We start from the raw sequence: 27554 nt of genomic DNA, 5'->3' as shown, positions 1-27554 counted from the left end.
TCATGGATTTTCAAATATTTATCTCTTGCTCCTATGGCTGAAAACGTGCTTTAATACACAGTGCAATCCTGCGTTTTGCTAAGTAGCCCTATCTCCCGACTTTGCACCTCAGGAAACAGCGACTGTTACAGACTATCAATAAAACCCAAGAAGCACCAGTGCCCACCATCGCATGAAGCAGTAACTGGTGCCCCGTTCTTGGAGGCAGGGCCGCCGGTGAGCCCGCACATCGCAGCCCTCCCTCATACCCTTCTCGTCCCTGAGCCCTCTGCAGGACTGGAAAACACCGGCCCCACCGCGCCCAAGCGGGCCGGCCCGCTGGGCCCCAGCTGCGGCAGGTGCGGGCGTGGCGGCGGGTCTCGCCCAGGCGGCCATGTTGCGGTGTGTAGGTGGCGGGGCTTAGCACCACGGGTGAGGGTCGTGCTGTGGAGGGCACAGGGAGGAGACGACGGAAGACGGAAAGCTCCGCCGCGGTTCAGCTGTGCCTGGAGGTTACCGGCGCGGCGCCGCCCTCCGACACCTGTTGGCGACAGTTCGCGGGTGTCTGCCTCTCGCTCTGCAGAGACTGAGCGCTCCGGAACGTGGGGTCCCCCTGCGCTCTGGGGACATCGAGGCGAGGCCGCCGGGGGGTGTTCGGTGGCTGGGCGAGGCCGGTGCCGCTCTCGGAAAGCGCCGGGGGGAGCGGCGGATAATGGCCGGCGGCGTTGAGTCACCGCCACGGCCCCACCTGCGTACTTAACCGCCGCCGGGTGGCTGGCGCCGCACTCGTGGGCTGTGCTGTGGCCCAGAGCGGCTCCTTCCTCACCCCTCTCCTCCTCACGGGGCACTCGGCTGCGGCGAGGCAGCCGCTGCATGAACGTTTGTTTCAGGAGTAGAAGCACCAGCAGCCTGCAAAATGCCGAAGCCGGTAAGCGGGGCACGGGTGAGGGAAGGAAGGGAGGCAGGCGGGCAGGCACGCACTCCGCGGGGCCGTTTAGGGGCTGCCCGAGCTTGGGCGCCTGGCGGAGCTGTCACCCCTGGGGCTGCGGCATCGCGCTTTCGCCGGGCTCCTTCCGCTTCCACTGAGACAACTGAGTCTAAGCCCCCGAGCTCCCGGTACCGGGACGGGGCTTTTGGGCTCGCAGAAGTTCTCCGCGGTACGAGGAGGGAGCTGCGGGCACCCCCCGCGCCTTACCCGGTAGCTCCAGACCCAGCCAACTTTAGGCGGGAGGAGCAGTTGGAGCAGCTCGCTTTCGGCGCCGAGGTGTAACGGGCGGGCGCCGGGCCGCTGGCGGGACAGCGGCTCCTCGGGTGGGCTGAGGCGCCGCGCCTCCCCTTCCCTTCCCGTCCCAGCGCCCCGCTGGGAGAGCGGGAAGGAGCCTGGGGAGCAGTGCTGGAGAGGGGGAACGGTGGATGGCTCCGGCTTCTGCAGTACTCCATGATGGCAGCATACAGATCTCCCGAGCAACTCTTGAAAGAATTGCTTCCAACGCACTCCCACTTGTGGGAGAGATGGCAAAACTGATCTGACTTCCATTTACTATTTGCATGGACCGTGTATTTATGTACAGGAAACACATATTTGTCTGTAAACGCGGGAGAAACCTTTTTTTCCCCTTCCTTGCTTTGTGATCTAAAAGCTAAATACAGGGACTGTTAATACAGTTCTCCACAGTGCTCTTTACCAGCTGTTATCAAAACCCCGTTTCTTCTGTTTGTGTGTAGGGTGTTTTGGTTGGGGTTTTGGTTACTTTTCTTTTTTTCAATTTAAAAACTTGGCTGTCTTTCATCTCTCCTTTTTCTTGACGCACCCCCCACCCCTTCCTGATCATCTGGTGGGTCTTTTTACTTGTTTTGTTTTAAAGTCTGCTGCTCCTCTGTCAGTTAGAAACGATAATTCCCTTGGGCAACCAACTGCCTGATGCAAAGCTCTGAGCCGTCATTGGAGCAGACCCACTTTTGAACTCTGAAGGGCATAATCGGAACAGGTTGTTGTTGCTATCTATTTTCGATAGAGGCAATATTTCTTAAAATGCAGTGCAGTGAAGGACTTGGGTAAGTATTAGCTACACCTTGTGAAATAAAGAGTAAACAAGCTTATCTTAAGGGTAATAAGCAATTGATGTTTTACCACCATAACATTATAGTGAGGTTAACTTACACACCCCCCACCCACCCCCCCCCCAAAGGAGTGCTTGGGTTAACATTGCAGTTTCTGTAAACCTACTGAAAATTTAAGGGAAAAAAAAAAAGGATGCTCAATCATTTTAAGAACTGTTCAGTCTTAAGATGTATTTCGTTAGTAGGAGGTGATTTATTACTGCATATAAAAATAGGTACAGAAGGAACCCTTCTGCAGCTGGAGGAGCAAATGGTTTACAAAGCATGGATATAAAAGGTCATGTGTGAATAATCTTTCTCTGCCTTATTATCCATTTGCTAATTGCGGAGTGCTTTCTTGAAATATCCTGGTCAGAATAATCTGAAATCCTGGTTTAGGCCTAAATCGTACTGGAAGCCATGGATAAGTGTGGAAAAACTCTTTTACTTTGTGGAAAACATAAGGCTGCGTTCATCCTTTTACCTGACATGACTATGTTCATATTCCCTCCTAGATGGTGATTTTTGTTTGTTTCTTGACTGAATAGCCAAGGTGGATAATGGTTTGTGAGACGTGACCTACTAGCTGGGATTCATGGACCAGACTGTGTCAATAGTTTGTACAATATAAGTGGCTTTTTTTTTTTTTAAAATCTACTGTTGCATAGGGGTAGTTGCTACCTTACTTCATACAGAAAGGAGGAGTTTTGCACAGGTTATTTTAATAAAGCACACTGCTTCCGACTGAGACTGGATTTGGATCCTTCCCAACCCAGCTCATTTAGTCTTAATACAGCTAAATAGGATTTCTGTCAGTTTGTAGAGAACAGGGGGAGAAGATGTGAAGCTGTCGCTCCAGAGGCAGAACTGTGCTCAGGACAAGTGAGACAACAGCCTTTGGCATGTGTGAGGAATGATGGCATGAACTCTTGGGACACACAGTGAAGTAGTTTTAGTTTCTGATGAGTATTTGACATGGGTACTAAATATTTATTACCTATGCTTGTTTGCATGCGTCTTGTCTGCATGGCATAAGTAAATATGATGTTGCTTGGCAGTCTTCGTGCTGCTGTGGGTTAAGTTTGACACATTGGTCATCCATTCTTTACAAGTGAAAATTAAGATGATAGCAGTATTTTGGCAGCTCTCCCCCAACCCCCAAACTACTAAGTTAAACCTTTATATGAAATTTTTAACAAAAACTGTGCTTGCATGCACAAAGCTTATAGGTAGTGTTTGTAATTCGTTCTTTCACAGTAAACAGGTACTAAGCCTATTAGCACTGGAAAGTTAGTGATTTTGTTTTAATTGTGTACCAAAGTGAAGTGTAGAAAGTCAGCAGTATTGCAGATTCTGTGGCAGCATTTAATCACAATTAGTTGGATCTGATGCATGTTTACAATGCTCTAATTTTAGTAACAGTCCAGAAAATAATTGTGAAATAAATACATTTGTTAATATAGGCAAGTGTTAATCTATAATTTCATGCAGGCATTCTACCATGTGTAACAGTTACAAAATAATGAGTTGTCTCTGAGGTAAGCTGTAAGTATGTAACTTGTACCCAGTTAGTGGAGGGGTTGTGGCTGGGAGGGAGCTCATCAACAGTTCAGATACATAATTTCTATCTAGTCTGTGCAGAGATTCCTTGGGCTTTACAGCTGGTGAATTGCTATGTAAGGAAATGCAAGAGATGTCATCTTGGCCAAATCTTGCTGTGTTACCTGGGAAGAAGTGAAACAGTGAATAAACTCAGCCTGGCATCTTTTCATTACTGGAGTGTCTGTGCTGTTTGCATTTTTCATAGATGCATGTTACTAGCTTATTTCTGTTTGACTCATTGAATGGATGGTGTTCCAGCAGAATTATATCCTTTTGCAAAACAAGCCAATCTTATAAATTGTGTCTACAACAGCATGGCTGTGGACTAATGAACAGTACTTACTGAAAGAGGAGGAAACATGATCTCTAGTCTATAGGCCTGTTCATTTGATCTCACCTAGCTGCATTCGCTGTTACTTTAGTGAAGGTGGAGGGCTTTTTTGTTTGAGGTTTGGGTTGGTTTTTGTTTTCTCTAGAAGAAAAAGCTTCTAGAGAATTCATGAGAAATGAATTCAGCGTTTCAGTAGCGTGTTTGATGTAGTGTCACACAAGAACTTCTAATACTTGGGCGCATGTATGTAAAACTCTGTAGAGAGGACAGCAGTAAATGGAGTCTGGTGCTAAAGAGAACATACAAGTGAATAATATCCAGAAGCGCCTTTTTTTTTTTTTTAAATACTTTTATTAATGGCTTGTGGTCGGGAAGCAAAGCATGCTCATGAAATCTGCTAATGCCATGGTGTTGATTGAGGGGGGTATTATTGATACGGGGGGGCACTGTATAAAGGGATTGGAGGGTTGATGGTAATAAGGTCCTATTGTAGTAGTTAAACTTAGAGGGGTAGGGGGAAGAAGGTCCCTCACTATATATGATAGGAGAATATGGATGGTGGCAGTATGACTCTCTTGTCCATGTTATCTGCAATGCATAGGGTTTCTTGAATGGAAAGCATTAACAGAAGGTGCTATTGAGATCTTTCCTTGCATACTTATCATCTATGTCCAGGAGAGAGAAATTCAAAGCAGAACTTAGAGATGGGTTTTTGGATGACTAGAGGCAGAAAGCCACCTCACGATAAGAGTTTTTGGCAAGTTTAGCCTGGTAGAATTAAACAAGCTAGCTCTTCCTTCCCCTCTATGAAACATAAGGAGTTTAAGTGCCAAAGAAGAGGAAGAACTGCTTTAAGCAGAACTTGTGGTGTAAGAGAATTCTAAACATTAGAGCAGTTAAGTGTGTGTGGTTGGTTTTTTATTGGTAGGTGATTTTAAATTTTTTTTTTTTTTTACCCCTGTTCTTGTGGGTTTTTTATTGAGCTGTTCCAAGAGTTATCATCCCTTAAGATAAAGTTTGACAAGGACACAATTTAATGCTCCTGCTTGTAGGAGTGGGGAACTAGAACTGATGACTCAAAAGGTTTTTCCCCGCCCTATGTTGTGCTAGTGTGTGCTAGGCATTGCATGGTTAGACAAGTCCTCCATACGTGTTTGATGTTGAATATACATGAATGCTGGGAAAAAAACAACAAACAGTTGGAGACAGCATGCAAGCCTTCAGCCAGACTTTTAGCTGTCTGTGAACAGATTCTGTTATTAAAATTCAGCAAGTTTCCATAAGCCAGCCCAGAGATGCAAGTGTTGCGGTAGGAATTTGTTCTACATACAAGAAATTAATACTAGTAATTGTGCCCAGATCTTCCTAATTTATTTTTGACTGTGTATCTTCTAACTACACATAGCAGTTTTATTTCCAAGTTCTTCACAGCAGATTGCTGTAAGTGAACTAAGAATATATTTTTTAATATCTTTTTATCTTTTTCTTTAAGTGCTCATAATTAATTAAAATACTCTTAGCTTATGGATAGCTATAGATTTAGTCAGGAATAAAATCTTACCCTTTCCTTGTAAGTAAGTACCCAATGCAGTCTACTTGATACCAGGAGGAATATACTCTGGTGCAAAACGGAAATGTAAGGAAGCTTCCATTTGCCAAATGTGATAACTCCCACTCAGCTGCAAAGGAAGGTGGAGAATTCTATTAATAAGTGTAAAGAGTATTTCACAGATGACTGAAGTTATAAGAGACTGAGCTCACAATTTTGCAAAATCCTGATTTACTATACGAGCTGAGTAAGCGTTTCTGAGGACTGTTTGTTCTGGGATGTTAGATGCTGCAGAGAAGTCAAGGGTGTTAACTGTTATGTTAGTCACTACTTAAAGAATTTCTTAGCCTTCTTAAGGGGGGAGATAAGCCTTCCTGTTCCTCCCCCTCCCTCTGCCCACGTCTTCCTCTGGCATGAAAACAGCTGTGGTACGTCAGGACTTTTTTGAGAGTAAGACTTCTCGATGACCACTGAAGATTCACGCATTGGTGGTGTTCTTGTTTGGCACTCTGTGTCCAAAGAGCTTTATGTGCACTGTAAATCCCATAATCACTCGGTTGACCTTGAAGGAAGGCAGTGCTGCCCAAGATCACTGAACCACACTGCATTCTGTGTTAAGTAATATATTTTAGCTGTCTTGTGTGACTGCTTTGAAGCCTGTTTTCAGAATTAGATAGCATTTAGCCTATGAGATGAGAAGTACAGCTTTTTGCAGAAGCAACTGAAATCTGTGGTTTTACTAAGCAGTGAATGGGATCCTTTCCCTTAGGAAAGAGAGAAAATTGTTACTATGTGAGGCTGGAAACAAGGCATAGCTCAGTGTAACAGCTAACCATATTGAATAGCTCCATGTTGCTCATCCATTCAAATCCATATTTTGTTTTTCTTTCTAGTTCCTATTTCATAATGGGGGAAAAGTCACCTGCCTTCTCCGCATCTGCTGTCACCTTTGAGAGAGCATGAGTAGCAGCCACGTGCTCAGCTGTGACTGATGAGCACCTGATACTATCAGCTGTCGAAGTAAAAATCCTTAGTCTAAGAATTAACATGTGGGACTTTCATCTTCTAATTGAGTAAGCAACAGAAACTGTTGCTTGATGACTAAGGACTTGTATTTGGCTACCTACTACATAGGCTCAATGTAAGAAGTGCTTGCGCTCCTACACATGGTCTGTGGCTGCCTGCTAGCTTCGAGAAGGGAGTATGGAATTACCCTTTTTGAGAGAGGGTATTTGTGCACTTACTTCTCCATCCCACTTTCAGGAGCAAGTGCTCTAGCTATTGTGTAAAACTCAGAGATATCACTGTTATCATCTCTTGATTTTGCATGAAAACATCACTGTTTGCTGTGGTAGCTCTAGACCCAGTGTGAGGTGTGTGAGAAAGGCTCCTCTGAGTTTGCAAATGCGTGGACACCCAGCTGATGAATCTTGAGCAGGCTTGTGAAATGGGTCTAGAGCTGCTTGGTTCTGCCAGATCACCATTCTGCAGATGCATAGAGGAGATTCATGGGCTGCCTGCTACCTGAAGAAGTAGAAATTTAAGAATCTCACATTTGTAGTGGTGTGCCTGAATTTAGCCTGTAGAGGACTTCAGAGTTTATGCTATAGGATCTGGACTTCAGAGATCTTTGTGGGAGCTAAAGTAATTCTTTAACACCTAAGCTGAATACACTTCAGTTGTGAAAGCTTAGCTTGCTTCACTTTTTGTAGAGGTAAGTGGTTACAGAAAGCTCCAGGTGCACAAAGTGTGTGGTGTGAATTGGTGGGTGGATTTGCATAATTGATACTCGGTGATGTCAGTGTGGGAGAGAGTAGCTTTCCATGTTAAAAATTGGCATGTTTTCTGCCCCCACTGTGCTCTGGGTATGCTTTGGGAGTCACTGGTACATATTTGTTTGTCATCAGACATCTGTAGTGAAGGGCCTGTGGAAAGTTTTGTCTCGGAAGCCCTCAAGCTATTTTAGGGGTCAGGAAGGACCTGATCCTTCCAGTCACTTTTCCTGTACAATCTATAACTTCTCAAGAACAATATCTTTGTGCTTAGGTGACATTCCAGGACTTGCACTGACCTACCTACCTTTATCTGGGAGCAAATAGTGCTTGTTGCATACCATTTGAAGTACCTTACTGGGAAGTGTAAGCACTGTAGTGTATTGGACGTAGAACAGGTTATTAAGCTATCAGAGGTGATCACACCATATCATCACACTTATAAAGTTCACAAATGCCATGTGATACATTTCACCAAAGTCCATGAGGTAAAATGAAAGAGACTGATTATGGACAGGTAAAACACAAGGGTGGGATATTAAGTCAGTAAATCCCTCTGACAAATGGATTCATATCTTGAATGCAGAATGAACATACATCATTACTGAGTAGCATAACAAGTTACACAAGGCCATTTATCCTTAAGAAAATGGAGTTCATGTTCCTTCTGCACTTTGACTCCTTTGTATAAGAACATGGCTGTCCTTGTAGGTCAGGTGGAAAGCCCCTGTAGCCTAATAGTACACCTCTGGTGTTGGCCTGTGGAAGAGTATTTCAGGGATAATGCACCATTGCTTTCCTCTGAGCTGCTGAGGTATTGAAAGTTCCTATATAATGAGTTACTAAGTGGATTTCTGAGAACTTGTCCAGTCTCCCCTTGAAACCATGTGAACTCTAATGTCCACAGTATGTTTTAACAAAGGCTGTCCTAGATAACCTTCAGGTTGTTTGTAAAGTTATCTACAAAACTCCTTGCTATAGCACTACTTGAAAACCTTTTTTCTTGTTCAGTGGTGATGCCCTGTAGTTATTCTGTTGGTAGAGCAATGAGCGTGTGTCCCTTTTCCACCCTATTCATGTAACTGATGAATCTGTATGCTCTTATGTCCTAGCCTTAGTTAATTTTCTTCCAAACTGAGAAGTTCTTAACTAGCTTAGGGACTTGATCCTTGAATGGAAATTATTCAATTTTTTTGAACATCCTTGAGCTCTTTCCTGTTCACATCTATGAAAATACTGCTTTGTATTCTGTAATGTCTCCATCTGGGAAGAGCAGAGTTGTTGAGAACATTTCTCCAACAGTTGTTCCTGGTCCCCTTAAATCCTCTGGGCATAATCCTATGAAAGAGTAAATCATAGACTTTCCTTGTATTCACACAGCTCACCCTGCTCCAGTATAATGTGGTTTTCTTCCACCTCAGAACAACAGTCATTGTACCTTGCATGAGTGCGGTTCATGCAGGGTCTATTGAAAGTGTAAAGAGCTGTGTACTGATAGGCTGTGTTGTTGCCTGGTCTCCAGGTGAGCATTTGTCAGACTTTTGACTCTCCAGAATGCCTCTGGGTTTTCCATGCACATTAGTCTCCAGAACCTGTTCCTCTGCATAAGCATTAGAATAAAAGGCAGCAGCATTGGTACTTGGATTCAGGGGAAGCTCTGAGGCTGTTACAGCTTTTATTTAGGTTATTCATGCCTTCAGGCCCTGCCCCTGTTTGTTGTGACTTTGTAGTGTGGAGTTCAGCTTTTACTTGAATTGGTGTGTGTCTGTTTCCAAATGAGAAAGCCAAGCAGAGGTATGAAATGATGTTTGTGTTCTGGATAAAGCCTGTAAGATACTAATTTTTTCTTTTCCCTTGTGAGGATTGCAGAAGGATCATATTTAGCTGACTTACATAAATATTGGAGATGTTAAATTGTCAAAAAGACTAAAATGATAATAAAAGTTGAGATATTAAACTTCTGTATTCTGTATTATCTGCACTTGGCCCCATGCTGATGTTTCTGATGGTAGACCCCAAAAGATTATCTAATTTGTTCTGAGCTCTGGTGACTTCTTGAGATAAAGCTTATTTGAGAACTAGTTGTGGGTTCTTTAAACTTCATGTGTAAAGCCTCAGTTTCACAACTTCATTATGTCCAATTAGATGCAGCAGCTGTCATGATAAATGTCTATGTATGAAGGACTTTGATCCAGTAGCCCGTAGCTTCCCTCCATGTTTATCCTGCAGGTGCAAAAGACCTTTGTTTTTCCAGTCTGTGTTCCTAAATGTATCCTAACATCCATCTAGTTGAGGACAAATGGCTCACCTAAGCAGCAGTATTGTGCTGAGCCTGCTGTCACTGGCTTCTACTGTGCGCTGTGTTCCTTCTTTAAAGAGTTTACTGCTGCTTGTATGCAGATATTCTGACAATGCTAATAGAGTATTTATGCAGTATCAGAGAGTCTTTAAAGTGAATGTTAATGTATTTCAATAGAACACCATACACCCTCCTGCTGCTTCCTAATGTTGTCTGTGTTCAGAGTTAACCATTCCTACGTCCCTCTTGGAAAGTGAGAGCAGGTGTTTTGCATGAGAAACATCTGGGCTCTGAGTACCGAGCTTTAAGGGCAACATCCTGGGGCCTTTCAGACTTAAACTGCATTGGTTTATGTCTTGCCAGAACATAGGCCTGTCCCAAGGTAACTTTGTATGTTAAAAAGATTTTTGGAATTCTAAAATTTTGGAAAGGCCTCTCTCTTCCCTCTCCGCCCAGTTATTTCTAACTTGAAACAGACTGATGCAGTTGGCTTGTTAGGAGAGAGCTGGGGGGAACTTTGGTGGGTGGAGAAATATTTTTCTCTGGGAAGTGTACTTCCTAGGTTTTACTGAGCAACTCATGTTAACTGTAGAGAACTGACCAGGGGTGGAGGACGTTGGAAGTCTGAGAGAGGCATTTGGGAACCAGGGCTCTCAGAGGTGCAGCATCACATGGGCTTGCCACACCTGCATGAAATCTTCCTGATCTTCTGGCATGCAGAACATTATTGCTTGACCAAAGATAAAGAACTGAATTACAGCCATGGGTGCTTCTCAGCTTTACATGCAGATGCCTGCTACGCATTTATTATATGCTGACAGAAGATATACCAGGCTTCAGTTAAGGAAACTGAGATGTGCAGAAGAAGATGCCATCTAAATTACATGCCTATCTAAACTAAAAAGGCTTGAATTTACGGTCTAGGATTATCTTCATGTTTAATTATAAGGAGGACTTCATGTTGTCTCGTGAAGAAGAGTCAAGTGACCTGGCTGCAAAACCAAACGCAGTAGGTTGGCTTTCTTGTGATCTGTTCGTGTATGCTGGGAGGGAGAGGGAGGTTTGTCCTGAAGATTCAACCTGCTAAAACTGGAATTTCTGGATGACTCCCGCATCTGGGTGTTCAAGGTTTTCCTGCCCGTGTGAGCCCTGCTGCCTGCCCTACCCCCTGTCTTTCATTCAAAAGAGTGTAGCTTTCAGATTTCACTTCAAAATTATTTTTGGCTTCTACTCAAAGTACTTTTTCTCCTTCGAAGAACTTATTTTATGTAAGTTGTTGCAAGGTGCCTTCACTTTACATAAGAGCAGCGAATACCTGGGTTCTTACTGCCTTTAGTAAGCTTAAGAAATTTCAGTTAAGTATAGCTGATATAGTTACTGCTCCGTAAATACTAAGGATTACTATCAACAATATGGTTGTACAAGCTGTTGCTTGTACTAGCATTTAAGCACTAGTAGTTAGTATTAGCATTACTAACATTGTACTTACCGATTAGCAGTTAAGACTAACAACTGTGCTGGGCAATATTAAAGTAACTACTAGCTTCTAGATTATTGTATAAATGATATTTACCCTCAGTGGTATTTCCTCCTCTCCAGGAAGGTGAGCAAGGTTCTAAGAAACAAAGACCAGCCTACTTAGCTCCAATTGTACCTGTTGCAGATACAGCAGTACCTAACTCTGCTTCATAGACTTGCAGGAATTCCAGTGGAAGGTGACTTAATGCTCCCATTTATTTGCAAAGAGGAAGCAATGTTTAACACAATGAGATTTGAAATGGAGCGTGTCCTTTGGTTCACAGTCAGGTCTTCTTGATTTAACATGGTATGCTGAGAAACTGGGTCAGTTAAATGGGAGAAATGAGCTTGCCTTGTCAGTCAAGTGGATGCCAATGAGGTCGTCCCCTATTTGTGTTTTGTGAACTGATGAAGCTGTTTTCATCCTTGTTAGCAAACTGTGCTCTGTAGTGTGGAAGGGAACACTTGGGACTCTTTCGTTGTGCTGTCATTGCCCTCTGAAATGCTAGGTGCTGGGCAGGTAGTTCAGAAAGGATCCGGGCATGGGAGCAGGAGAGGAATGTGTTAAAAGCTTGCTTTGGTGCTGGGTTGTACGTCTCTTTCACACTCCCTTGGGAATCGTATTCTCCCCACAGAAGAGCAATTGGAATTTGGAGGTTTGTCATTTGCCTTCTCATTTTAGATTCTTGGAGATCCTTTAAATTGTAAAAACGTAGCACTGGGGAGGATCTGAACTTAAGTTGTCTGAAGGCTGCAGCAATGGTTATATAGTATCCCAGTATTTTACCACTCCAGCAATTATTGATTCTTTTCCTGTTATCTAACCTGCAAAATAAGCTTTTGGGTAAGGTTTAAAAGTTCTTGTCTTCTCCATAAGCACATCATGTTACAGACAACTCCTGTTTGGAAAAGATCAGCACTATGCTAGCGAACCAGCCCCTCTGCTTGAAGAGAAGGAAGAACACTCAAAACCAAAACAAAGCACCAGCCAAAAAAGCCCTGAAACATTTAACCAACCCAAACCCACCTGACCTGCAGATTAGTGCAAACTCCCCTTGATTAACTTGCTCCCTTCCAAAAGAAACATTCAAATTTGGGTGACAGCATTCCAACTGGCGAGTCGTCAGGCAAACAAAACAGAAGAGTCACCTTCTGTCCTGCATCCGGTGACAAATACACTCAAGAATGTGATTTTTATTTTTTTTTCTCCTATGCAATAGCATCACACCAGGAAATGTGGTGCTTTTCTGGGCGTTATAATAGACTACAGTCTACAGTCCTGCTGTGTGTAGCCCATTGTTTGCAAGCCTGTAATTTGTTCTTTGTCTGCGTCTTGTACGTTCTCACATCTCCAACTATAACACCTGCAACTATACCAAGACCTTTGAGGTCCATCCCTGTCCTTCAAAAGTTTCCGTTTTGTTCTTGACTAGGTGCTGTTTGTGAACCTGTAAATGCACTCCATCTTCCAGGGACTGTGACAATACCTAACTACATTTTCTTACTCCACCCCAGCACACTCTCATCCATCCCCCTTTCAAGATCCTGGTCTGCCATGGAAAGGTCAGAATACATGTCCCTGCAGTAGTTTCAGCAAGGTGACAGTGCTGAGCTTAACTGGGAAGGAAGTCATGTTTTGGCAGTCCTGCAGCAGTAAATCATTTACTTGATATTCGTGACACTATCTCTTGCTTTGACAGAAGCTATGGATAATTCAGTTGTGCAACTTGTCATTTAGTTGTCATTTCACATGGCTCAGATTTGTTGTATGCCTAGTCTGTCATATGGGATCCCATCAAATATAACAGATGAAGTTCAATCCATCAGGCAGGTTATTCTGTTGGAGAAGAAAGAGAATTGACTCTAAGCGCTATGTTCTTGACACATTGAGAAGTACTAAAGAATAACATAATACATTGAACTAATACCTCTCTGGTTGCTTGGGTTATTCGCTCTGCTGACCCTCCCAGAATTGCCCTCTGTGCAGTCTGAACTATTGGCTGTTGGCTGAAATAACTTGTGGAGGATAAAGAAATGCAGACACTGAAGCTGTGAGCAGGTCAGCTCTGAGCTCTGGAGCCCCTAGGGGTTTGGTTTTGTTTTTCATTGTTGGTTTGGTTTTTTTTCCTAATTTGAAATTGAAAGTTTTCCCAGAAGAGTTTGCAAGAGCTGTGATTACAGGTACTCCATCAGTTAGGACAATATCTTCCTTTATTGTTGGGTCTGGAACCCAAGAGCATTAATGCATGGAAGGTGGAAGAATAAAGAGCATTTTCAGGGTCCTTCTGAAGCTGCTACATGAAATCACTTTTCTTATTACCAGATTCATTTACACACATCTATGAACAGGTCTGGTTGCTAAGGTTGAAATGAAATTATTTTGTCCATGCAGGTGCATTGCAAATCAGGACAAAAAAGCTTGTCTGCTGTTTGTTACAAGTACAATAGTAGTTGTTGTGTGGCAGAAGAGTAGGCCTGCAGAAGTGTGTATGCAAGCTTAATACTACTGTTTTCTTAAGAATATTAAAATAGCACCACTTTCTCTTATTTGTTTTTGGGAGGAAAGCATGTCCGTGTTCTATATGGTCAGTTCACGTATGTGCAAGAAACCTTAACAGGCCTGCATGCTGGTTTTCACAGTACATGCTGTGCAGGCACAGCACTTCAGAATGTAGTTGATCTGTTTATGTGTACTAGCTATTTGCCTGGTATTTCCAGACATCCAGAGACTGAAGAAAGAAGGCATTCCTGTCTAGCTTTCTCCACCATGATACTGCTGATTGCTACCACTTGGAAAGATACTTCTCTAATATTTGCACTTGTAAACCTGCTATTAAAGAGGCTCTGGTCTTTATCCTTCCTTGAAAAGAGGAAGAAAACATTCCTGAGCATTGTCTGAGGCATTTAAAGCTGCATAATATGATGATATGCAACACATTAAGAACTGGTTTATCTTGTGTGTATGGGTAAAAGTTGGTATTTACTGCCCTTTATCTTACGTATTCACTGGAAATAAACTGTGTGGTATTTTAAATGACTTGCACAACTTCATGGTTTCACTGAACCATTTTATTATAGTGAATTAAGTGAACTTAAGAGACATTGAATTTCATGCATCAGGGTATAGAATATCCATGATGGCTTACTATGTGTGAGGGCTGTGTTGTTTGTTTTTTTTTTTTTCTGTTCTGCCTTCTTTTCCCCTACAGTGTAAGATAGAGTGTTTGCAGTGGAGATGTAGTATCAGGATAACTTCAAAGATACCGTGTTGCCTGCAGCTAGAGGCAAATTCTGGACCAACAGGATATAGCTCAGGAATCAAACTTAAGGGGAAAAAATAAAGTCTACCTGTGCATGCATAGTGCCCAACACACCTGGAAACTGGGCATGTATGAGAGGAAGGGGTTGAAGAGGAAGTGTCATCTTGGGTTCCTACCTGGATGTTGGATCTTACACAGGGAAGATGTTGCCACTCAGCTAGTTGGTAGTGTGTTCCCTCCTTAAGATAGAATGTTTTCTGAATATTTTTCCAATGGCACTTTAAATTTCTAAGTTAGGTACTGTATGGTGTATGGTCTCTGAAAGGTTGCAGTGCCCCACAGGTTGGTCTACTGACTTAACATTAGAATAGATGTGATTTTAAACAATGAGAAAAAACCCAACCAGAAAGTAAGAACAAATGCATGACTCAAGGGCATTGCTAAAGCAAGGACGATCCCATTCGAACTACTATAACTTCTAATACAAGAACTTTCTATAGTGTTACAATTACTTAAACTGTATTCTGAAGTTCACTGCAGTTCTTTCATCTTACTTCCACTTTCTTGTCCTAGTTGGAAATGTATGGAATGTGTTACAGTCCACCCTGAACAGTCTGAAGTGTGGAACTGGTGTATAAGTTCTAGTGTTTCTGTTGTCTTTTATGATTCATGAAGCTTTTTTCCTTTAAATGCAAATGGCGTTGCCTTTTCAGTAGAGTGGTTGTGCCCCTCTGGATCAAATTTGTTAGCAAATTTATGCAGTCTAGGACAGGGAAAGAGGAAAAGCTTGTGTTCTGTAATGTTTCCTTAATAACCTTCTAAGGCCCTATTTGTCATTCATTTCAAGTATGTTATTCTTGGACATGAAAGGGTAATGAAAGTGTCATGAGATTTGCTTATTGAGAAGGAAGTTACATCTTATTGTCTAGGATTTTTAGCATGCTATGCGCATTTGAAAACCCTTATGTCATGTAAAACAGCCATGTGCTTTGCTCCCTCTCCACGCACCTGTGCTCTGAAACAATAAAAACCTGCTTTCTTTTTGGTTATGACTTCAGTTTTGTCCTGGGGTACTGCCAGGACCTGCCCTGCCTACTGCACAGGGTAAGCAGGGCTTCACTTGTGAAAGACATCTTAACTGTGTCTTGTTCTTTTTGTTGCTGACAGAAATAAGTCAAGAGTTCCTTGTTTTCCACCCCAACAGCATCTTCAATTGGTTAGCACCTTGGGTTTTGATTTAATTATCTTGGCTCCACGGGGAGTTTTATGTGGTCTGAGCTGAATGCCAAACTGGTTGTGTGTCAGCCTAAGAGACATATGAGGATTTCTCCAGACTGTCTAAATCAGGGTTTCAAGTGGCTTAAGCTCTGGTTGCCTGCTTCGTTACCAGCTTCTCTTGTTAAAAGCTTATGTGGGGTGGTTGTAGGACATCTGTTCAGAAACACTGTTGAAGTTGTTCTTCTGTAAATCAAGGTGAAGGTTTGGAGATGAGAAGCAAGAGGACCTAATATGTCAAGAAGGAGACTCAAAGGATTTTCCCACGCAGTCATCAACCCATTGAAGTGACAAGTGCTTGAGGCCCTGTCTCTCCTTGCTCCGACTGTCATGTGGCTAGCAGCTTGTCTAAGGGCACACCAGGGAATTCCTCTTGATCCTGCTAGTTGTTCAGCCCTTTGAGAACACAGAAATTAACCTATACCACATGCCCCAACTGTCCTTGAAAGCTTTTTTGGTAACCAAGTAATCATGTGCCTGCATGTTTATGGCTTTAAATGATTGAAGTGGAAAGCAGATTACTTCAATTTTTGGTCTTAATGCTAAAATAATTCTTAAAAGATGTAGGAGGTAGATGGCTTTAGCACTAAATAGCTCACTAAGTAGCCTATCCTTTAGGAAGGAGACTGCATCCAGAAGGGTCTTTTAGGGTTAGAGTAATGCAAGGTATTCCCCTAGACTAGGGAGTTTACCTTTTGTTACTAATAAATATCCACTAAGGAGACACAGAGTAAAAGGTGAATGTACTAGTATCAGCTGGAATTCTGTGCTTGGCCAACATCCTGCAGGCTTTCTGGTAAGGAATGGGAAGCACATCCTCTCAAATTCTTCGGCTTGTAAAGTGATACTTATTTTATATCCACTGTGGAGTTTCAGCGCAGAGTACAAATAACTTGTACAAAACTGTAGATTACAAGCATGTTTTCTCAGAGGGGGTAGAAAGGGATTAGAATATGATTAGGGATTTGTTGTTAAGAGGGATTAAGCAAGAGGAGCTTTTTAAGGTCACATTTTCAAATTGTAGCCTTGCTGTTCCTGAGAATTTGGTATCTGAACTTCTCCCTTCCTACACTGGAAACACCGTTTGAGAAACCTTGGGTTCTTAAGGCAGAGGAATAATGGAGCATGGATCTTAAATGCTACAGTTGGGAAAAGGAGCTCTTAGCCTTTATTGCTTGTTCTTCCTGCTTTTAGAGGACTTTTTTTTTTTTTTAATGCTAATTTAAAGGACACTGCTTTATAAATACAGATTGAAAGTGACAAGACACCCAAACAGTCGTCTTCTCTGGTTCAGTTCTGGGGTTCCATGTCTTGGAAACTGCCTTCTGTCGTCTTTCTATAGGAGCATCATCTGGGAGAGAGCAGGAGAAAGAAACAATTCAGTAAAGGCTGAAAGACACTTGATGCCTTCATGTCTCACTGAAAAAGGATGCAAAATTTTCTGTTTGACTAAAACTAGCAGAGGCAACTTGTTTTGTTTGCAGTTCTGTGTTAACTGTAGCACTGATTTAACCTGACATTTATCCTAGAGTTTAAATATACTTAAGTGGCTGGAAACTGCTGCAGTGTCAGGGCTTTGCAGTGAGTGATTCTGTTTCTTTTCTGCCTGTTCCTCTCATTTCTTCAAATGATGCCCCTGCACTGGGCATCAGTGCTGCAGCTGTAGCAGGCTCTCCTGGGCTGTTCTGTAACATTACATTTCTAAAATGTTGAGAAATTGTCACGAAGCCTTACGTGCTTGTAGCTTTCCTGGCCTTATGTTTGCTTGTCCACTTTTTCTTCTCTTTCCTTCAAACTACCAAGCCACCAATCTGACTTGCTAGTAAACTCAATTACACGATTATCCCAGAGTGGGGTTTTATATTTGTTTTGGGGTTGGCTTTTTGAGATACATTGCAAGCAGTATAGTCTCCTGTAGTCAGAACAGTTGGAGGTAATCCTGCCCTGATTTGCCATTTTGCTGGTCTTTATGCTGATCCCTGCAAGTTTAGTTGCTGCTCCTGCCTCCTGATTAACTGCTAATGGACTTTTTCTAGTCATTAAACACTCTTGCCTTCTGCGTACAATAGTAATCTCTGTCTTGCAGTCTACTTCTGCCATTGCAGTAAATCTGGTTGTGTTGTTGCTTCACTAACAGCAATAGCTTTATGAACTCTTGCCCTGTAGCATCATTCAGTACCTGTAACTGCTGGTTTTATGTGCTAAGTAGACTTTTTTTTTTATGAGGGGAAAGAATCAACATGTATCAGGTTAATGCTGATTGCTTCCTAAGAAAAATCTGCAGCCTTTTGCCCTTAAAACCTCAGATTAATGCCAGCTCTAATATAAATGGAAGTTAAATTATAAGTCTTAAATTTAATTTAGTCATTAGGGCCTTTTGTAATCCAAGGGATGGCCTGTAGGCAACTATGTTGTGTGCTTGCAGGAGCCATTATTCTAAGGGAGTTTAGGCCTGGAAATGGTCAAGTCAGAAATTCTCTCTCATTTAACTAGAAGCTCAGTCAAATTCTGTTTTGAGTGGGAAAACCTGCAAAGCAATCTGGATAACACAGCAGAGTCAGTCCCCCAAGTAAGTGTGCAGGTGTGGTAACACAAATCTAATTGGGGCTTAAGTGTGTATATTAAAGAGGTTACCGTAGTGCATCAAAGCGTGGAGACTGTACTGTACACAAAGTACTGTGTTAACACCAAGAAATAGCTTTCTGTAAGTCTTAAACAATGCTTTTTGTTTTTCTCCTTAGATCAATGTTCGAGTTGTTACTATGGATGCAGAGCTGGAGTTTGCCATCCAGCCAAACACTACGGGAAAGCAGCTGTTTGACCAGGTCAGTGAGGTTTGGTATGGGCTCTTGTTTAAGCTTAGAGTACATTTCAGACTATAGTGTTTTCTTAAGACTGAATTCCAAACCTACTTTTCTTTCTTCTCTCTGCCTTCTAATCCAAGGGCCCTGGTATGAGCTAAGAGCTCTAAATTTCATCACAATAAAAGAAAAAAGCAAAAATCCTTGCAGGTATGTTATGTTCCAGTGAAACCTGTCTCCCTAGCAGTGTTGGATGGTAAACTGTTGTAAGGGATCTAAAATGTCTACGCAGCACAGGTAGCATGTAAAAGTTCACCTCTTGCTGTGAAATACATCTTGGAACTTACTGAATTCTGAAGTTGAAATGTCGTCCTGGAATCGGGACTTCAGAGGGCTGACAGACCCATCAGAAGCTGGGTTGGAGGTAGCCACATGCCACAGGTGTTTGCCAGACTACTAGAAAACCAGTAGAGTTTGTGATCACTGTGCAGCAGCTATAGCAGCATGCCTTGTAAAAAGCCTCTGTGCAGCAGGATTGAACAAAGACTTGTCCAGCCTGCCCCCAGGGGTTTGCAAGGAAGTGGAGGGCAGGAATTAGCCAAGACTCTCCTCCCATACTGCTATTCTTCCTGCTGCTGTATTAACAAAATACAGTTCTGTTTGGGGATGAACCTACAAAGGTGAGATAAAGACAACTAAAACAGAGTACTCTGTAAAGCTGTTACTCTTTTCTTGGATAGCTTGCTCTTATAAAACTGAAGCAAGGCTGAGATTTCAGTAGAAAAATTTACTGTTCTGGAATTTAAAAAATAAAAAGTTTGCTTATAGCTATTACTGCTGGAACCCTGAAAACCAAACCAGGAACAGATCTGTGCAGACTTCAGTTACACATATTGAGCTGTTTATGAAATGTTGCAGCAGTTCATTTGTGCTTCTTCTCTCATCCCCTGCTAGCCTTGGTAGCAAGGGATGCCTAAACTTTAACTCAGGTAGGCAGAACTGGCTAAAAAGGTCCATTCCTTCTGAGTTTTTGTTGGTACTGTTTCTTGTTTCAGTGAGCTAGCTGCGACTTGCCAGGCTTTATGATAACTGTGCACTGAGAAGTGCTTGTCAAAACCAGACAACAAACAAACAGAAACCAAACACAAAAGCCCAAACCCCTAACAAACAACAAAACGTTTAGTGGGTCCTTGGAGGGAGTGAAAGGAGGAAATCTAATTATAATCTCTGCAGAACTTCACAGTATAAAATAAAGTACTACAGACTGTGTCTGGCATTAAGTCTAACTTTAATTTCTTTGGATTATTAATGATATGGGATAAAGTATTCATTGGAAATTTGGTGAATTGCATATGAAAGGTGTGTTTGTACGGAGCCAGCCTTTGTGTTTGACTTCCCATTCACTGCTGATCACCCTTGTATCAGTGTAAGTTCCTCTGCCAGCCCCTTCCATGTTAACCCAAACCAGACAACTGTGGTTTCATCTCTGAGAGTGCAAAAATCCAAATTACTAAAAGCCAGGTTTTTAAAAGCAATACCTTAGATCAGACAGTGTAAGTACCTCCTATGTCCATTATGACAAGGACTCCACAAGTATGTCCTATGTCCTTTATGACAAGGACTTCCCCCCTCCCATATATTCACTAATGTTTACAGCTGTTAAGAGTCAGGGTCATCTCTCTGGCGGAAGAGAGACTACTTTCTTGACCTCCAGAGATGAAGCACAAGATCTTGAGAACATGGAAAAAGGTGGGGATGCTTTGATTCCAAGATACTTCCAGCTTGCTGTCTAGATAGTTCTGCATTTCTGGGGTCTGCTTGTTGCAGCACTTACTGCTGCTATTGGGATAGACTGTCACCTCATGAAGATCTGCTCCTTGCATCCCATGGCTTGGGTTTAAAGCCTCTGATTGAAAGTTCTTATCCGTAGTCCATACCTTGTTATGGTGTACTTCTGCATATCAAGAGAAGACTGAGGTAGAAGTGCAGAGCAAAACAGGGGAAGGTCAAGACTGTATGTTTAGCTGCAACTGTTCTGACATCCCCTCTTCACTTCTGCTGTGCAAGCCTTTTACTAGGCCCTTATCTTGGATGGAGTTTACACTCAGATAAAGCCTGTGGAGGCAACAGGTTTTCACAGGTATGGGGAGTGGCCCAACTTGACCCACCCTGAGAGGAAAAGGGCATTGAAGAAGCAGGCTATTTTTAAAAACCACAAGATGATTTCTTGGCTTGAGCTGTCAGCCAGCAAGGCTGCTCTGGCAGTGCCCTTGAGCTTTAGGCTTTGCTGTCATAAGTGTATCCTGCACGTAAGGTGAGTTACAGCTCCCTTTTATAGAAAGGGGGAAAGAGTGGAAAGCTGTAATTATGGAGTTCCGCTCTGCTCAAGCCAGACCTCTGTGGAGTTTATGCTACAATGATCTGAGGTGTCCTGAGACCCTATACAGTGGTGGGCTCTGCAGCTGGCCAAGAGGAGAAGAAATTCCCATGGAGGAGAGTGTGCCACTGGTGGTGTCTGGGAGTAAATACGTTTCTGGCTGGAATGGGAAGGCATAACATTTGCTGCTTTGTGCATTTTGGGGCTGGGGATGGGGAAGTTGACTCCCATCTTGACTGTGCCTTGGTTCTTAGTTCATCCTTGTTTTGCTATGGAAGAGGTTTACAGACCACTTCCCAGAATGTAGGTGAAAACATTCATAACATTATTCTTTGTATTGGAACTCAAAATGGCCAAATTGTAATGTTTAGCTTAATACATTCTTCTTCCTTGCCTTTCAGGTTTGGGAAGAACTTGAGGGCTTACAACTTCTGCAAGTTTTCTAACTTGATTTGTAGAAGAAGTGTACTTTTTCTGTTGTAAGAGACATTCAGAGGGAATGGCCTGATAACTGCTTGATTCATGTAGCCCTATTTTAACAAAGTTGCCACACTTTTTTGTGCAACAGGAAGTACCCCTGCTCTTCTGCTGGCTTTAGTAAAGCCCAGCTCCGTCCCTTCTAAAAATACGTGTAGCTGTCATAAACTTGTCTGTTCTGTGGGGAAACGAGCTGCTTGGGGGGAAGAGAGGAGGGGAATTCTAGTCCAGTAAAGGCCGAAGTGCTTTCAGACCCTAGGTCTTTAAGTTGAGGGGCTTGGGAGCTTTTGTTTGGGTGGCTGTGGGGTTTGCTTGATTATTTTCATTTTCTTAACATAAACTCTAGTTAGATATGACTGGCCCTGCTGAAGTAGATGTGGGAACTGTACCCTACTAAATAGAGCCCACAGTGTGTAGCTATGAAGCTGTCCTATTTCGTCAGCTAGGGACTGGTTTCTGTATCCTTAAAACACTGTATTTGCTTAATGGCATTTTTCATACTACCGTGTGATTTTCTTAGTCTGCTCCTGTCACTAAACTTCATAGATTGCCTATTATTGGACAATGTTGTACAAACAGTAAGTCTCAGTGCTAATCAGAATGGTGCATTTCTCCCCATCTCTTTTATCAACCCCAGGAAGCTTCTGGCTTCCAGATACAAACTTCTTGAAAATTTAAGGGAAATGTAATGAAGTGTCCTGAAATCATTGTTTCTCTCAAGTCCGCTCTCCAGATGGAGTGCCCAGCAATACTGTAAAGGGGGACAGTGAGGCAGAGCTGACAGCAAACTACTGGGCTGTAAGAACAAGCAGTCCAAGAGCAGGAGGAAGTCAGGAACCTGTTAGGCCATCTCCTCCACTAAAGAAAAGGAACGTCTCCAAACAGGACTATTTTCACTAGTAAGTGTGCCATCCAGTCAACGGATGGTGTACCCAGGGATTTCATCTTGTTAGGATTAACACTTTGTGAAATTAAATCTGTCCTGGTGTTGAGCCATTCCTATGTTTGTGTCCTTCAAAATCAGCCTGTGTGTGAATTTTAAAAAAGAATTCCCTTGGCTGGGACTACTTGCAGCTTGTTTTAATTCTCAGATCTGCACAGGGAGCTCACTGCAGGAGCTGTGTGAACCATCCTGTAGTTGCTTCCTACAGCCAAATAGTCTTTGGTGACTGGCAGACAAGATCACTTGAGTACTGCTACCTAGTTGTAGTTACCACTAACACCATTACAGACTATCTCACCGTAAGCTTTGGTGAAAGAAGTAACTTGTCTGCTTCAGCAAATACACTTTTGAGAAGATACAGTAGATTTTCCAGGGCAGAAGCTCCAAATGCTGCTGGTGTACCAGTCTAGCAGTTGGTGGCCTCTCACTTGTCCCATTCATTTCTCCCGGTTTCCCCAGAATCATCATCTTCTAGGAACTGCATGGGACAAGTAGCTTGACCTGTGCTATTGCTGTCGTCTACTGCAGCTGTGTATCTTTGTCAATGAGATGAAATTAAGAGATGAGATGCCAGATGAGTAGGATTAGGCTGTTGCCTGCACCTGCAGGCAGTGCAAGAGTTGAGCATACTTGCACCTCAGGTGCTCTGTTGCCTACAATAATTGATTTTTTTCTTTTTTTACCCTTGTGTTGCAGGTGGTTAAAACCATAGGCTTGCGAGAAGTGTGGTACTTTGGTCTTCAGTATGTGGACAACAAAGGATTCCAGACTTGGCTGAAGCTTGATAAAAAGGTAACAGACTTTGGGCTAATTGCTGAACAAAGGTTAACACTTTTATGATTCCTGATGTGTTATTTGCTCTAACTTTATAAACCTTGTACCTGTTGTCAATTGTTCTTTAATTCTCATAACTCCAGGACTGCTTTTAGAGGTCGTGGTGGGAACTGTTTGGGTGAGGTGTGGCATGGTGGAAGTTTACCCTTTTTCTGTGTGAAATGCAGAAACCTTTATAGCATTTGTCAGATACACAGCGGCAGCTTGTTACCGTACTTTGGTTGACTGAAGCAGCTATTCTTGCTGTGACTGGAGGAACACCTGGGCTGGTGAATGGTTTTGGTCTCTGCTTATTCAAGATCAGTTGTTACGGTGAAAGAGAGGTCACTCCAAAGCTGGGCAGTTGTAAGAGAGCCCTGGTGCCTCTGATATGCTCTCGTTTGTAGGCTTGCATTTCTTCTGAGGGTATGAACTGTTGTTCTTAATTGGGCAGTCAATGGAGTTCCTGTTCAGTGACAGGGAGCTGTTCTCCATCAGAGGCATACGGTACTTGAATGGGTTTGCCCATCTGACACAGCATGGTAACTCGTTCTCCAGTCACCAAGGTTTGCTGTGCAAATGGAATTTTACTGGCTTAGCTGGAAAACATAATGCATCTCCCCTGTACTCTCCTACCAGTAAGCAGCCAGAATTAAGGAATTCCAGTAATGAGTTGACAGTCCCTCTCCTCTTAGGCAAATGCCCCAAATGCTATTTTCTGTGTAAAAGGAACTTATTCTACTGTTTGCAGCCCTGCTCAGTTGTGGTGTCACCTCTGTCCTCAGGTTTCTGCTCAAGAAATCAGAAAGGAGAATCCCCTCCAGTTCAAATTCCGTGCCAAGTTCTTCCCAGAGGATGTGTCTGAAGAGCTGATCCAAGACATCACACAGAAGCTCTTCTTCCTGCAGGTGAAGGAAGGGATTCTCAGCGATGAGATCTACTGTCCTCCTGAAACGGCAGTTCTTCTTGGCTCATATGCTGTGCAGGCCAAATTTGGAGATTACAACAAAGATGTACACAAGCCTGGATACCTCAATTCAGAGCGTCTGATACCCCAGAGGTGAAGGAGTTGGTTGATGCAGCCTCCCTTTCTTCTGTATTTTTGAAGTCAAGAATTTGCACTCTAGTTAAATACAGAGTTTCATTGAAAGCATGCCTTTTTTTATTGAACTCTATGCATTTGGGGGGTTACCTTCCTTTATTTCTGTGTCATAGAGTGTGGCCTTTGTGCTCTCTCCTTTTCTTTCCTAAACATTGCTGCCATGCTGGTAACTGGCAGTATGAATTTCTTCTCTTCAATAAGAGACGCGTTCAGTCAAGAACCTGTCATTGCTGGAGAAGGCTAAGTTGCGTTGACTTAATTCTAATGAGCAGTCCTAAAAGTCTTGTTTCTGGGAAGCATGTCTTGAGGCTATGTAGTCCATCCCCACAAGGATAAATGTATGCTACCAAACAAAAGACTCCTGTTTACACTTCCTGATGCAGCAGTGTCTAATTCTAAGAACAGCACCAACTTCTGCTTTGCTTTAACCCTCTGGTGTCTACAGTGTATATGTTATTCTTTTGGCAGCATTCTGCTTGCGTCTCTTGTCAGTGACTAGAAAGGTTTTGTGAAAGGGTTTTGTTCATTCTGAATTGCTCTGCTTCACAGAGTACATCTTTGGGCTGAGTAGGGTCTTCCTATTGGTTTCAGGAAGGCTTCATGGGTGGGACTGATTTTTTCAGTAAGTCTGTAGCAAAGATCAGCATTAATGGATACTGCAGAACATAAAGTGTAATCTTCCTAATATCTATTTGCTTGTGTAGGGTGATGGACCAGCATAAGCTCTCCAGAGAGCAGTGGGAAGAACGGATCCAAGTGTGGCATGCTGAACATGGTGGCATGCTCAAGTAAGTGTTTTGCGTTGGTCCTTAGACTGGTCACTTTGTTGCTGGTTGGTTACCTTAAGCTTGTAGTTCTACAACCAGCTTTTGAAATAGACTCTAGGAGTTGCCTGTCTGGGAACTCTTGGTGTATATCTTCTAGTCCAGCATTGAATCACATGGTAAAACTCAGTAGGATATTTGCACTGGTGCTGAGAACAGTATCTTGGATGTCTTCCTGAAGATCCTGAACCCTAGGTACAGTGTATCAATGATGACTTTGAGTTGGAAAATAAGGTGTAAGTCTGACTTAATGTTCACTGAAGCTTTTGCTTTGGCAGATGGGAAAGGTTCAGATTCTGTACCTTTCCCACTTACTGTACCTTGAGGCAAGGATGAATGCTGAGACAGATGGGTGTTGTGAATTTCCTGTCTGGAAATACTAATGGCTTGGTAGATGGAGCACTGTTTGTGTTCATAGGTGTAATATCATTAATTTCTGAAGGGAATCCCAAATGGTGAATGTTCACTTTTAACTCCTGTGTTTGATGTATGGGTTTAGGAAAAGCTTCTTCTGACAGCTTTGTGCTTTTTGAGATAGTCAGCTAAATGAGAAGCTAACATGTGCCCTCCTTCCTGTGTCAAACAGAGAGAATGCCATGCTGGAATACCTCAAGATTGCTCAAGACCTTGAGATGTATGGAATCAACTACTTTGAAATAAAGAATAAAAAAGGAACTGAGCTTTGGCTGGGAGTTGATGCCTTGGGTCTCAACATCTATGAAAAGGATGACAAGTGAGGCTTTTGTTTCATTTCTAATCTTCCGGAGCAAGGGTTGGTGTGGGAGCCCAGGGACATTTCTCTTTTACAGTATCAAGGCAAGGTCTAGAACTTGCTCATGTTCCAGTTTTGGATCGGTAGGTGAAGCTGTGCTAGGAAATGAGCTTTCACATCATTTCTGTTTTCATGACTTGCCTGACTTGCTACAGAGATGTTAGCTGTACAATGCCATCTGGCAAATCGTGCACAGTTGTAGAGCTGAACCCTGAGCCAAGGAGTTTACCAAGTGTTTCCTTGAGTCAGGTTACCAGGTATGCCAGCACTGGGTACGAGAACCCAGATAGGCTAACATATCTGCAGAGTGTTTGGAGATTCAAGGCCATTCCTACACTGAAGTTAATAACAGATGTGTGTACAACTGCCTGGTTTTGAAAAAGATTATGGGGTGGACACGAAACCAAAGCTGGATAACACCCAGAGCCCAGGGAGGAGTTAACCTATAGTTACTGTGAACAAGGAATGAAATGAGGTCTTGCCAAGGTATGGGTAGTTTTAATCAGCCCTTCTGGTAAAGGCAGAGCCATTGCTAATTGGGTAGTAGGTGGGAAATGATAGACTACATGTATAAATAAACATAAAAGGAAGGTGAGAATAGCTGTGTCTAAGCCTTCTTGTCTCTTCTAATACTCCACAACTGAACGATTGAAAGGGTGTTAAAATAGGTATTTTTTAGACAAAGCATTGCTGTCTGGGTGGCTTCCCCCTGCCCTGTATGTTCCAAGTCTTAGTTTCATGTCACTAAGCTGTAACAGACTATCATTGTAATACAGAAGGGATTTCACCCATTCCATATCTTTGCTTCCAAAAAGCTTTGAATCCAACCCAAATATTAATTGAACTCTCTGGAGCTTCTGTTAAAGACTGCAGAGAGAAATGCAATCTTTCCTGCAATGCTAATACGTGCTGTCACCCAGAAAACAAGGAGTGTCACTTGAAAGAAAAGTAGTTTCGCTCATGTAATACTTCAGTCTTGAATGACTAGTCTTGCTATGTAACCACGGTCACACAAACAGGTTTTTCGAGCTGCAGAAGCAGACAGAGTGTAGCCATTGACTGCAAAGAGCTATCAAGAGTGTTTGCAAAACAAATACCATGCTGGAATAAACTGCTTGTTTCTGCTGTAACTCTTGCTGCTATGTAATTAAGTCTTTTGGGCAGGTAGGGGGACTAGAAAAATAGCAATGTGTGCTTCGTCTCTGGTTTATACGTGCAAAATTTGGGGACTGGGGCAAAGGTGTAAACACAAAGATTTCATTGTTAAAGCTCAACCATGAGACCATGCTATAGGTGTATGAGCCTCTGTACTGCAGTGTATGTCAGTGTCCTGCTTCTAGGTATCTTGAAACTTTTTCTGCATTAAAGAGGGGAACCTGCAATAAAACTTACATTAATAGAAGTGAATCATTTTAGTTGTCCATCATGCTGTATTATCTAGGGTTGAAACCCTTAAGCTAATATGACAGAGACTGGAGTAATTAATCTTAGTCTATCAGATAATTTTCTTTGCAGTTCTTAATGTTACACACACACACACTGTTGTGTAATCTCGCAGTTGATTTAAAGGCTGAGTAATGGTAAATTCTGAAGAGGGTGTATTTTATTCTTGATGTCCAATTTAAACAAAAATGCTTGGCTCCAGGGAAATCCTGCTATGTAGTAGCCTTCCATCTCTGTGACAATGAGTCAGATTCCCCCAGAACTGTCATGTTTTCCTGTACCAATGAGCTCCATAGGAAGGTTTCTTACAGGGTGTG

The 27554-nt window shown here is 42.7% G+C and overlaps 1 protein-coding gene across 1 annotated transcript in view; it reads left to right on the top strand.

Annotated features, from left to right (window-relative positions):
* The first annotated feature begins 789 nt into the window (after nucleotides 1–789).
* EZR (ezrin) overlaps nucleotides 790–27554 on the top strand; it is a 35456-nt gene continuing 8691 nt past the window's right edge. The window contains exons 1-6 of the mRNA XM_057406826.1: nucleotides 790–907; nucleotides 18427–18510; nucleotides 22980–23075; nucleotides 23882–24156; nucleotides 24903–24986; nucleotides 25609–25755. Of these exons, the coding sequence (XP_057262809.1) occupies nucleotides 896–907; nucleotides 18427–18510; nucleotides 22980–23075; nucleotides 23882–24156; nucleotides 24903–24986; nucleotides 25609–25755 (698 nt within the window). The 5' untranslated portion in view covers nucleotides 790–895. The remainder of the gene's footprint in view (nucleotides 908–18426; nucleotides 18511–22979; nucleotides 23076–23881; nucleotides 24157–24902; nucleotides 24987–25608; nucleotides 25756–27554) is intronic.

Source organism: Pezoporus wallicus, unplaced genomic scaffold (genome assembly GCF_028554395.1).
Source record: "Pezoporus wallicus isolate ANWC-B61680 ecotype Strahan unplaced genomic scaffold, APGP_CSIRO_Pwel_v1 contig_3817, whole genome shotgun sequence".
NCBI lineage: Eukaryota > Metazoa > Chordata > Aves > Psittaciformes > Psittacidae > Pezoporus > Pezoporus wallicus.
This window is presented reverse-complemented; position numbering and strand designations above follow the sequence as displayed.